Source organism: Magnolia sinica, chromosome 18 (assembly GCF_029962835.1).
Source record: "Magnolia sinica isolate HGM2019 chromosome 18, MsV1, whole genome shotgun sequence".
NCBI lineage: Eukaryota > Viridiplantae > Streptophyta > Magnoliopsida > Magnoliales > Magnoliaceae > Magnolia > Magnolia sinica.
Window position 1 is genome coordinate 1708584 of NC_080590.1, and position 12043 is coordinate 1720626.

The window sequence follows — 12043 nt, forward strand, 5'->3', positions numbered from 1 at the left end:
GCACGCACGTGCGTCCCTACGGGCAGCCACGTGTCAGCCCCCGTTTGTGGTTTTCCCTCCTTTGATTTCCCTCCAAAACTCCCTAAACCCTAGACCATTTGAATCCCTAAAACCCCCATCACTAAATCTCTATTCATGAATACAAAACCCTAATGAAAATATGAATTTTTTTTTTTTTTTTTTTGTGAAACTTTCCCCAAACCAGAATTTTGTTTGCATGATTGTCTATTCACGTAATTGTTGCGCTACCCATGCTAGATTGGAAGTTCCTACTTCCAAGTGGGCCACTATTGAATGATTTTATATTTTCGTGCACCACGTATGTGATAACCTAGGATCTTTGTGTTATAAATCTGAATTTCTGAATCTATTATGTGGATATGTTTGATTTTATATATTGATTGCTGAAATTAATATGTAATTGATCTCTCATCTTGCATCTTAGGATTGTTTTCATCATCCTACATCAGGAAAAAGGGCTAGATCGGGGAAAGCAAGTTCTCAATGTTAATCATATCTTGGAATGTCAGGGGGCTAGGATGCAACTCTAAAAGGACCTAGGTTAGGAAATTATGTAAGAAGTCTAAGGGCAAATATCATCACATTGTAGGAGTCTAAGCTTCAGGCAGTGGACAAAGGTTTGATCGATTCTGTTTGGGGGTTTGGGAACAAGGAATGGGTTGTCGTTAACGCGAATGGTTCTGTTGGAGGTATCATAGTTGCTTGGAACATTGATATTTGGAAGAAGGTAGATTCTTTCTCTAGGGATTTCTCTGTTTCAATCATGTTGCGAGATATCTTCTAGTTTTCAATGGATGTTCACAGTAGTATATGGTCCTTGCTCTTATAGCTTGTGCAATTCCTTTTGGGCAGAGCTGGACAATGCTAGGTAGAGATGGAATGAACCTTTGTTCGTTCGTGGGGATTTCAATGTTATCAGATTTAGCCATGAGAAATCTTTAGGAAGTCGCATAACACGCAATATGTCGAAATTTGCAGATTGGGTGGCTCGAAGTGACTTGGTGGATCTTCCTTTGGAGGGGGCAAAATTTACTTGGACCAACGGGCAACAAACTTCAATTTTATTAAGGTTGGACAAATTTTTGGTGTTGACAAATTGAATTGAAAATTCCCATTAGTTTCTCACCAAACCTTACTTAGGATTGTATCATATCATTGCCCAATAATTCTAGATGTTACTGCTGTTAATCGAGGGTTGAGACCTTTTAGGTTCGAGGTTGCCTAGCTTAAGATGGAGGGTTTCAAATAGTTGGTTTCAGACTGGTGGAAAAACTCCTTTTATTGTGGAACGATATGCAGGGTTCAAGTTTGTCAGGAAACCTAAACTTCTGAAGAATAAGATAAATAGCTGGAAGAAGGAAACTCTTGGGATTCGAGAGGTGGAGTTTGATAAAATGTTGGAACAAATTCATGAACTTGATGTTATTAAGGAGAGTGGGATTTTATCTCTGACAGATAGAGTGAGAAGGGCAACTCTTCAGTTGAATTATGCAAATCGGGCTAAAGAAGAGAGTAGATGGTGTTAGAGATCTAGAGCGGTTTGGCTCAAAGAAAGGGACAAAAATACACAGTTTTTCATAACATGGATAGTGCTCGAGCTCGGACCAATAGGATTTTTCAATTTGGTGGATGGAAAACGTATGTTGGATAAGAAGCAAAATTGCAATGTAATAGTCCATTTCTATAAGAAATTGCTTTCTGCCGATTAATGAGAGAGACCATGCCTAGACTATCTCCAGTTCCAACACCCCTCATCTGAGGATGCCAGGTTGCTTGAAGTGGGTATCTTGGAAGAAGTAAATGTTGCATTAGACTCCATGTGTGGTGACAAGTTGCCTGACCCCGATGTATTTCCTATGCTTTTCTTTCCTGAAGAACAACGTTATGGACTTTATATCAAAATTTTATGAATGTGGTCAATTATCTGGCGAGCTTGGGGCGACTTTTGTTGCCCTAATTCCTAAAGTGGAGGGGAAGAACAATTAAAAGACTTCGGACCCATTAGCTTGATAGTGGGGCCATGCAAGATTTTGGCCAAGGTGTTGGCGTCAAGATTAGAGTTGTACATGAGCCAAGCTAGCTCGAAAAGCTTGCTCAACTTGACTTGGTTTAGCTTAGATTGCCTCGGCCCAAAAGGGGGATTCGGGATGGGCTGAGGCCTGTTTGACTCGGCTTATTAAAAAACAAGCCAAGGTCGAGCAACAGGTAGCTTGGCTTAGCTTAGCTCGAAGCTTGAAGCTCGACTCGGCTCGCTCTTTATATATATATAATATGTGAAATTTTCACTCGCGCATGTCTTGCACGCCATTTGCACTAGTTTGCCAAGAACTGTTGGATTAAAAGGATTAAGGACGGCTCATATCACCTCCCGCTCCTGTTCGAGCCACGAGTAAAGCTCGCTTCCCTTTCTCTCTCTCTCTCTCTCTCTCTCAAGTTTGAAACCCTCTCTCTCTCCATGCAAAAAATCCCTCCTCATCTCCCTCTCAAAACCTGCCCGCAAATGGCCACCTCCATCTCCATTCCCTTGTGACCTCGTCCCCCCCTCTTGTCTATCTCGACCCGCGCACGCAAGCGGCCACCTCAATCTCTATCCCTCTCAAGGTATGCTCTCTCTCTCTCTCTCTCTCTCTCTCTCTCTCTCTCTCTCTCTCTCTGTTCCTCTCCCTCCCGATTCTTCTTCCTCCTCTTCGCACGGTTTCTTCTTCCACACCTTTTTCTTTTTCTTAATTTTTTTTTTAATAAAAAAACCCAAATTAGGGATTTGATTTTGTGAAAGGATTTTATCAAATCTCTAATTAGGGATTTGAATTGAATTGGGGATGTGATGAAATCCCTAATCATTAGATTTGTGGAATTGAATTGTGCATTTAGATTTGTGGATAACTAGATTTGTGCATTTAGATTGTGGAATCGAATTTACTAAATATCACGTGTTTCTTATCTTTATATTTATAGATGACTAGTGAAGAAGTCCCAATTACCCCAGTAATAGTGCGTCGACCACATCTCATCTTGTGGAGGGAGATGTGATGGAAAACATAAACTCTTCAGCTTCGGGTAAAGGGATGAAAATGTCAATGGTGTGGGATGAATTTTATGAAGAGATGAGAGGTGGTGGGACAAAGGTTATATGTAAGCATTGCAAAATAACTTTTGGCAAGCATTTCGTGGGGACATCTTCTCACTAGCACATACATAAAAAATTGTCCAATGAGACTAAGAACCACGAGTGGAGGCCAACAAATGCTTTCATTTTCTCCATATGTAGGGGACCACTCTTAAGCTAGCATCATGACTCATAAGTTTGGGAAAGAAAAGCTAAAAGAGTAATTTGCAAGAATAATTATTGTCGAAGAGAAACCATTGAAATTTCTAGATAGCAAAGTTTTGATTGAATATAGCAAATACCTTAATTCTAAAGTTGAGAAGGTTTCACGTGTAATGGTGCAAAGAGAGTGCATGAAGATGTATTTAAATGAGAAAGCAAAGATGAAAGCTTTTTTAGCATCAGTCTTATGTATAAGTTTGACTTCAGATTTGTGGATAGTGTCCAATCAAGGAATGGGTACATGTTATTGACTGCATAATACGTTGATGCAGATTAGAATATGTGCTAGACAATTTTAAACTTTCGCCATCTTTCCCCCATATTGGTTTGGTTATTTCATATTGCATATATAATTGTCTTCTAGAATGGGGCATCGAGAAGAGAATATATGCAGTTACATTAGACAATGCGTCTGCAAATGATAGTGTGATTTCTTACTTGCAGAACCAATTTAAGGCGATCAATAATTTATTTTTTCGCGGAAGAATATTCGAGGTTCGATGCTGTGCTCACATACTAAATTGATTGTACAAGAAGGGCTACAATCAATTGATCCCACAATAAATAATATAAGAGAGTGTTAAATATACAAGGGGGTCACCTTCAAGACTTTGTATGAAATGATATACTTCAACGTTTGAATATTAAGTCTCAAAAAGCGTTGAGGTTAGATGTATGTACGTGTTGGAATTTAACTTTTGAAATGTTGGATTCAGCTATGGAGTTGAAACTTGCATTCCATGAATATGTAGCGCGTGATAAAGCATATGTTTGGTTACTTACAGAAGATGATTGGACAAGAGTTGAATAGGTTCATGGGTTTTTGAAATTTTATTGTAACTGCACGAAGATTTTTTTTTTTTTGGAAATAAATCCCCCTACCGCAAATTTGTTTCTTCCCTCCCTTTGGAAGATTAAGGAAGCTCTACATAGAAGTGTCATCACAGGTCTAGATTTTCTACGGATGATGGCTGCATGTATGCAAGTGAAATTCGAAAAGTAGTGGTTCGAATGTCATTTGTTAATGGCCTTAGAGTTGTGTTCTTGATCCACGAAGCAAGATGGGGATGATTAGTTTCATTTTCAAGAAGAATTATTCGCCTAAAAAGTCAATAAAAGAAACCGCCAATGTTTGTGCTGCGGTTGAAGAATTGTACGGTTTGTATGTTGGTAAATTGGCTAGAAAACAAGACATGGAACTTAAACAAGTTGAAAATGGTTGTAGTTCATCTGCAGTTAGTGCCGATGTGTTTGATGAATACTTTTCGGCCTTAGAGCAAGAAGAATTAAACTAGCATATAACCAAGTCAGAATTAGACATATATCTCAAAGAGCCAATCGTGAAGGCCTCGAGCACAGATTTTGAAGTTTTGGAATGGTAGAAGATAAGAGCTCGTGAAGCAAAATACCCTACACTCTCGTTGTCGGCATGTGATATTTTATCAATTCCAATTAAAATGGTGGCATCAAAATCTGTATTTAGCACGAGGAGTAGGGTCGTGAGCAAGTATTGAAGCTCTCTTGCACAAAAAACAACTAAAGCGTTCATTTGTACACAAGATTGGTTGCGACCGATTTGTGGCGGTTGCACTTTTGATGCTGAGGAAGAGGAAGAGGAAGAGGAAGAGGATGAGATCGAGAGTCTAGGCGAGACTGCACCTCCATTTGTTTGAAGGAGGTCAATTATTCATATTCTATTGTTATTGGTAGTGTTGAATGGATTACACTTTTAAATTACTGGTTTAACATTTGTTATATTTTGTTAGACATGTTTCTAAAATATTGATGGTGTTGAATAGATTACACTTTTGGATTTACTGTTCTTTAAATTACATGTATCGTTCATATCTTGTTTTTAGGCTTTTAGCTTTTACTAAAGATAGCTCAGTTCGACTCGCCTCGACTCAATCTAAGCTCGACTCAGCTCGAACCATTGGGCCGAGGTGAGCTAGCATGTTGAGCTTGAAGGCCGAGCCAAGCTGAGCTCGAGCTGGGGCCGAGCTGAGCCTCTCAAGATTAAGAAGCATCCTTGGCAAGGTTATAGGATAAAGCTTCCTTTGACAATATTGTGGGGCATTTAGTAGGAAAGAAACAGACGAAGTGGACATTGAAATTTCATATGATTTGGTGAGAAAAAAGATCGTAAGTATGCTTATTAATTTCAGAATGGGCCAGACAGAGATTAAAGGTGTATTGCCTCAAGCCTTCATCAAGGTTTGGTAAATTCAGTTCACAGTAGTGTTTTTCCATCGAAGCTGGTTGAAAGATGGACTCCGCTACCTCACGGGTTTTGGAAATTTGGGTGGGTTTGAAGGATGATGTTATATATGAAAATGGTTTCATTCATCTTTGCTTTTTTGGGGCAGTGGTGAAGCAATCAATGACAGAAGTACCATTTTCTAAGAAAACTAAATTGGTGCTTGTTGTCAAAGGATATTCTTGCAACTTTGTTTCTTGGGTGTTGGGTAGCCCATCTAATCTGGTGCCTTCAAAACTGTTTTTCTCAATTAATGAAATCAAGAACATCTTCAGCAGCCCATTTACTGGGGGCTGATGTCTGGTAGGCAGCTGGTCATTGGTGAAACATGATTCACAAAGCTGACCCCAAATAGCTGGGACAAGGATATGATGATGATGCCATCTTTGGCCGTTGCAGTTAATCTAGCTGATGTTGTTATTAGTCTGGTGCTTTCCTATGCTTTTGCAGATTGGGATATTAACTTGATGTGTATTTTCAGGAAGCCGCAGCATATTCTCGAACCTGGCGGGGGCACTTGCAGAATTTGCTGGGCTATGCTTGCTCCGTGTACTGTGTGTATAAAATGATTAAGGTATGCATATGAAACCTTAGGCATCTTTTCTTTATTCATTTTCCAATCTTTTCTCTGACCAGATTACGCTCTTGTCCTTTTATCATCTGTTCTTTCTTTACCTGGTTTTACACGGTTATACTATTGAGCGAGGTATGTGACTGTTATCGTTGATTTTTGCAGTCTTTGCAGAGTGTGGTTTTCAAGGAGGTATGTTTTTGTAAATTCCTTATGGATCCCTCTTAAATCAAAATTGTTCAACTATTCTCCTGTAAATCTATTCCAAGATATCGGTCTTACATTCCAGTTAGGTTGCACGCACATTTCATGTTTTTTGCATGTTGTAATTTTGTTATTTGCATTGGTTCAAGAAATTAGGAAATGATGCAGTTGTCCTTGTTTTGCTTTGTTTCACAGGCTGGTTCAGTTGATCCGGTGACAATGGCAATCAGCATTTTCTTGCAGTATTTTGATATAGGCATAAACGCTCAACTGTTATCACAGGTTTATTTTTTTCACCCAACACATTTATGACAGAAGGTCCTCTCATCTCACTATAACTTGATTTATATCTACTGATGGTACCCCAATAAAATGCTTCTCTAGCAAATGGCACCTGCTGGAAGATTCACTTTTGCATATTCTCAGAAACTAGCAATAAATTTGATGCTTTACAACTTTCAATTACAATGGGTGTTCTGTTTATTTGGCCTTTTAAGTATTCACTTTTTCAATTTTAATATTGAACTTGGCCCCACCAGATTATATGTGCTGTGTATTTGTTGATTGGGATTCCATCTGAATTTGCATATTCTTAGAAAACTAGCAATAAATTCTATGCTTTAAGGCTTTCAATTACAAGATTGGGAATTATGTTGAGGTCTACAAATATAAAAATCATCCTGACTGTTATAGATGTATACCAGGGTAGCAGTTGGTTTGGGTGAAGAAAACAAACTGATCGCTGCTGCTTTATTATTCTTTGCATGGTTGTTCTTTCAATGTAGTTTCTTCTTGCATGATCAAAGATGGCTGGTTGACTTTATTTTTGTCCTTCCATTTCTCCCTTAATTGCAGTATATCTCTTTGTTATTCATTGGGATGCTGGTCGTGATTTCTATCCGTGGTTTCCTAACAAATCTTATGAAGGTAAGCTTTTTTTAACACTCCGCTTTTTTGTTTTTTTTTTAATTATATAAATTATATATTTTTATATTTAATTTTTTCCCCCTCATATAACTTAAGAGCATCACTATTAGTATTGGTACATTATCCAATTTGCTCTTGTATGTTATAGAAACCTGGATTGGAATCCCAACCATTTTTGTGTGTAGTTCGCTCCAACCTCTGGTTCAACCATGTCTGAGCCGCTGTAGCTGTTCCAACCCAGAAATCTAGTTAAATGTAAAATTTAAAAATAATAGGAATTAACAGTTAATCCACTTTCCAACCCAGAAATCTACTTAAATGGAAATTTTAGAAATAAAAAGAACTAACAGTTAATCCACTGCAAGAATAGTGGTTAGGGCATGGGGTTTTGAATGTGGGTCATGGTTTTGAGCTTTTACAAGTGTATTTGCCTTTTTTTGTAAGAAAATAGTTCATCACTAAATGGGCCTGTCTTTACAGTTCTCCAGCCATTTTGGTGGCCAATTATGGGTATGGTCCCTGATCATTTGGTCTGGTTCAGGTTTTGAAAAGCTTCATTCAGTTTTCAAAGGGCACAGCATCTTTTCAACAACGCTCGGAAAAACTTAAAATATTCACAACTGGGAGAACACAAGATTATCCAATTTTATTTTATTTTTCTTAACAAGTAACAGACTGTGTAGAGAATTTAATAATATTTCCAGGGACAGCATAACATTACGAGGTATAGCACAGATAATTAAAAGAGTGGTTTTTATTGAAACAGAATTTGATTTCCAATGTCTTAGCTCACAATTGTTGCCTCTGTGCAGTTTTTCTTTGCGGTTTCAAGAGTTGGGAGCGGTGGATCAACAACTAACGTTGTTCTTTTCCTGTCTGAGATCATGGGCATGTATTTCGTATCATCAATTCTATTGATAAGGAAGAGTTTAGCAACTGAGTACAGGTATTCTGTCTGCCCATTATTGCTAGCAGAAGAAGTTTGTTCATGGTTGTGCAAAATCATTTTTGCCAAATTCCTTTGCATAGTATCATGTGTGGATCATGCCTTGATATCACTTGTTTATTTTCCATGTTCTGAGAACATAAATTTGCTAGCAGATTTAAGTTTGTTTATGATTGACCAAAATAATTGTTTGCCAAATTCCGTACGTTACTTGTTATCATAGGTGAAACCTTTTTGTTCCTTGATATCACTTGGGCCATGTTTGGATAGCTGGCAATGGAAAGGGAAGGGGGGAAATCATTATTTCCAAGAGCAATATTTTCCTAGAGATTCCAAGATTGGACATCTTATTTGGATGACAAGTGAAAATCTTATATTTGTGAGATAACGGCCACATCGTTTCATTTGCTACTATGGAAAAGCACACTAATTGCTGCTTGGAATCCTCTCTTTTATCCAAACATCCCAAATTGTCACATTGATGGAAAACCTTCTCCATTTCCTTTATTTTCCCTTGGGTTCCATGTATCCAAATATTGCCTTAATGGAAAAACCCATGTTCTCAAAACATCAGAAATTTGCTTTGGTGCTGCTTTGGGTTTATGAAAAAAAAAAAAAAACTTATCATACCTATAAACACAAACTTGATCTGGCACAATTTCGTAGCAAGAGAAGAAGAAGTAGAAGAAAGAATATGAATAAAAATAACTGAAAAAAATTGTGGGGATGCTATGCACAGAAATCCTTTAGCATATTTCCTGGGTGTAAAAAGGGCTCAGCCAGTTGTAAGCTTTTTTTTTTTTTTGGTTAACATGATGTGCCCCCTTAAATAGTCATGAATGGAACTCTGAACAATTGCAAGTCAATGTCTATATGGGCGATTGCTTTGCAGGTCAGCACTTAGCAGTCTTTGGGCTCTTGCCGGTCTGTTAGTTTTGTATATTTTGGATTCTCCAGGGATTTTGTATCAGCCCCTTTCTATATTTGATTTTCTTGGGTTAAATGAAATTTCCTCATTCATCAAAGAGAAAAAAAAAAAAACACAACAATTGTGTGAGATGGAGCTTCACAGGCATCCGTAATAGGTTACCCTGTGACAAATACCCTGTTCAAGTAAAAGCAAAAAACCATGAAAAATAATGTTTTTTTTTCCCCCTCAGATGTTTAAACTGTTCAGTTTATGATTCGACTCTCAATAGCAGTTCTAATTTCCAAAGTTTGCCGGTCATAACCTTCTCAGTTCATCCTGTTTCATCCAATATTTCCCTGATCAAGATATTTTCAAGAGTTCTCTTGAAAACTATTATCTTCAAACCAATGTATTTAGTTTTTTATTTGATGTCTTTTTGTGGATTAGCTGGGATGGAGCTCTCATGAAACAGATGATTCTAGCCTTTACCTCCACATTACAACTTATAACTGCTAGGGCACAGGAATTGGCCTGTTGAAAATTTATGTTCCATTATATTGTTTTAATCCTTATTTTATTTTATTTTAAATTCTCATGGCAGGATAATAATCACAGATGTTTTGGGTGGAGACATTCAGTTTGATTTCTACCATCGCTGGTTTGATGCGATATTTGTGGCGAGTGCTTTCCTCTCACTGCTATTGCTTTCTGCACATTACACATCTCGCCAAACTGATAAGCACCCCATTGATTGATTTTGTTATTGCAACATTCTCTTAAAAAAAAAAAAAGTAATGTAGACTTGTGGTTTCCTCTCCATTTGCTCTAATGCCATTTTCTCTTCTTTCTTACCCTTCCGCAATTAAGAAAACCCACCCATTATGTAGGTATGGTATTTGGAATGCAAGCCATCCATGATAAGGTTGCTAGATCTCCGACTTATAAAATCTAAGCTATTGACTTACAGGGCCAAGCTCAAGCCTGAAAATTTACAGTTGGACCTAGACTGGACACACCACGTTAACTTGAGCTTCAAGTGTGATTTTAAATTCTCCGTGGTGTGGCCCACCGGAATTCTCGATTGATACACGTGGTTAGGACCTCACATTATGTACGGTGTCACATAAACAACAGTCGTCAGAGAACTCTGGTGTTGTATGCCCGCCATATGGCCCACACGCAGTGTTGGCAACTTCCTCAAAATTTTAAATTGACATAGTTCCTCTGGGGTGTCTTGCAATTACCTAAATGTCCTTCGTTTTAAATCCTTGGCGTCTTCTTAGATTTGTGGAAAGAAATTGCCCCACTAGCTGTGGAGATCAAATTGGGCGAAAATAATCTAAGCCCAAGCCTACCTAGCTTGCATGTATGTCAGGCCTTACATGCCAGATCCAAGCTCAGCTTATGGTCCTAAAAGTCCCAAGAAGGGTCCAAAGCCGGTCTCGGTGCATCACTCAAGCCCATTCCCACCCTCACCAACTAGCCAGTTTGTTTGGCTTAGATGGCCAACAATGCCCTATTTTATAAGAGTTTATTGCCAAAAAATAATCAAAAGCTCAGGTAGGCCATGCCATGGGAAGCTGTTGGGATGGACCGTCCACCATTAGTTCTGTGAAAGGCCAATCGTGGTATTGATATGCCATCTAATCTATTCATTGGATGTGCCTCTTCAGGATGAAAGAATTACCTATAAATCATGGCATTGCAAAACTCGTGGGCCATACAATGCGAATTATAGATAGTTTATGAGCGGTCCACCTGAGTGTTGAATCATTCTGATTTTGGGGATCAAGGACAAAAAGGGGTACCTGATGAATGGTGGATTTCAGGTACGTTCAAATCGTTTGCCCCAGGTTAGAGAAAGTAAATCCTAGTGGGTACCTGGGGCAAGGTATGCAAGCGTTTTCCTTTTTAGTGTATGGGTCAGCTTAAAAAAAACGTAAACCTAAGCATGCTGCGGGTAGAGGTGGAAACGGGCTTGGCGAGGCTAGGGCAGCCTCAGCCCAACACTTCACACCCAAGGCTGAACCCAAATGGACCTAGCACAGTAGGCCCGAGCCCAAAAATTGGTTATGCATGGCCAGAAAGTTGATAAAATCCCCATTGCCCCGGTTGAATGTTACAAATATATCCATTGATCAAGTGGGCCACACTTGCCCGAAGAAATAGACATTTGGGAGGAATGAAACCAATGGTTAATTCAAGATGAATGTATTGCCAAACCTAGAATTGAAATGCCATGTTTCTAGGGTATAACAGATACATGTAAAGTTAGGTGGGGCGGGCTAAAATGATTAGAGCTAAAGCCTGACCTGAAAACTGATCGGGCCATGCATGTGAGGCCCAGCCCCAGCCCCAGCCCAAAGCTGGGTGTGGCCCGTCAGGCCAGGTGGGCCACCTGGCCCATTTTCAACCTTAGCTGGGGATATGTGTCAAAGATCATATGTTATTCCTGCCAACAACACCAAATAAAAAATAATTCTTAAGAAAATCTCAGATGCAACCTGAGATGGCATTGAGGGCAATGATGATTAGTAAATCTGAAGGCAATGGACCAGTCCTAGTTAGGGAAAAATCAGAATTTCGAATAGGCTAGGCCTGGCCTTATCATTCAAAATCCAAGCCCGAACCCACCATGGGCCCACCTGTTGCCAGGCCTAGTTGCAAGTTATCGATGGCTTGTGAACGAGAATTCAGTGTAATTTAAAGGCGTTGATAAGTCAAAAACTAATGGTTGGTGGTAAACTAAGAAGCCAAAGAAGCCAAAAATTTTCAGTGATGTTACCCCCCAACTCCAACTTGAAATTAACATAGTTGTATTCTATCCACACTCCACATGAATGCTGAGGGAATTAGGTTAGTTTCCACTTCGTTAGACT

The 12043-nt window shown here is 38.9% G+C and overlaps 1 protein-coding gene across 1 annotated transcript in view; it reads left to right on the top strand.

Annotated features, from left to right (window-relative positions):
- Positions 1–10015, top strand: part of LOC131233135 (GPCR-type G protein COLD1) — a 41792-nt gene extending 31777 nt beyond the window's left edge. Inside the window, exons 8-13 of the mRNA XM_058229739.1 lie at positions 6088–6180; positions 6343–6369; positions 6577–6663; positions 7237–7308; positions 8121–8254; positions 9766–10015. Coding sequence (XP_058085722.1) covers positions 6088–6180; positions 6343–6369; positions 6577–6663; positions 7237–7308; positions 8121–8254; positions 9766–9919 — 567 coding nt within the window. The 3' untranslated portion in view covers positions 9920–10015. The remainder of the gene's footprint in view (positions 1–6087; positions 6181–6342; positions 6370–6576; positions 6664–7236; positions 7309–8120; positions 8255–9765) is intronic.
- Positions 10016–12043: the final 2028 nt, after the last annotated feature.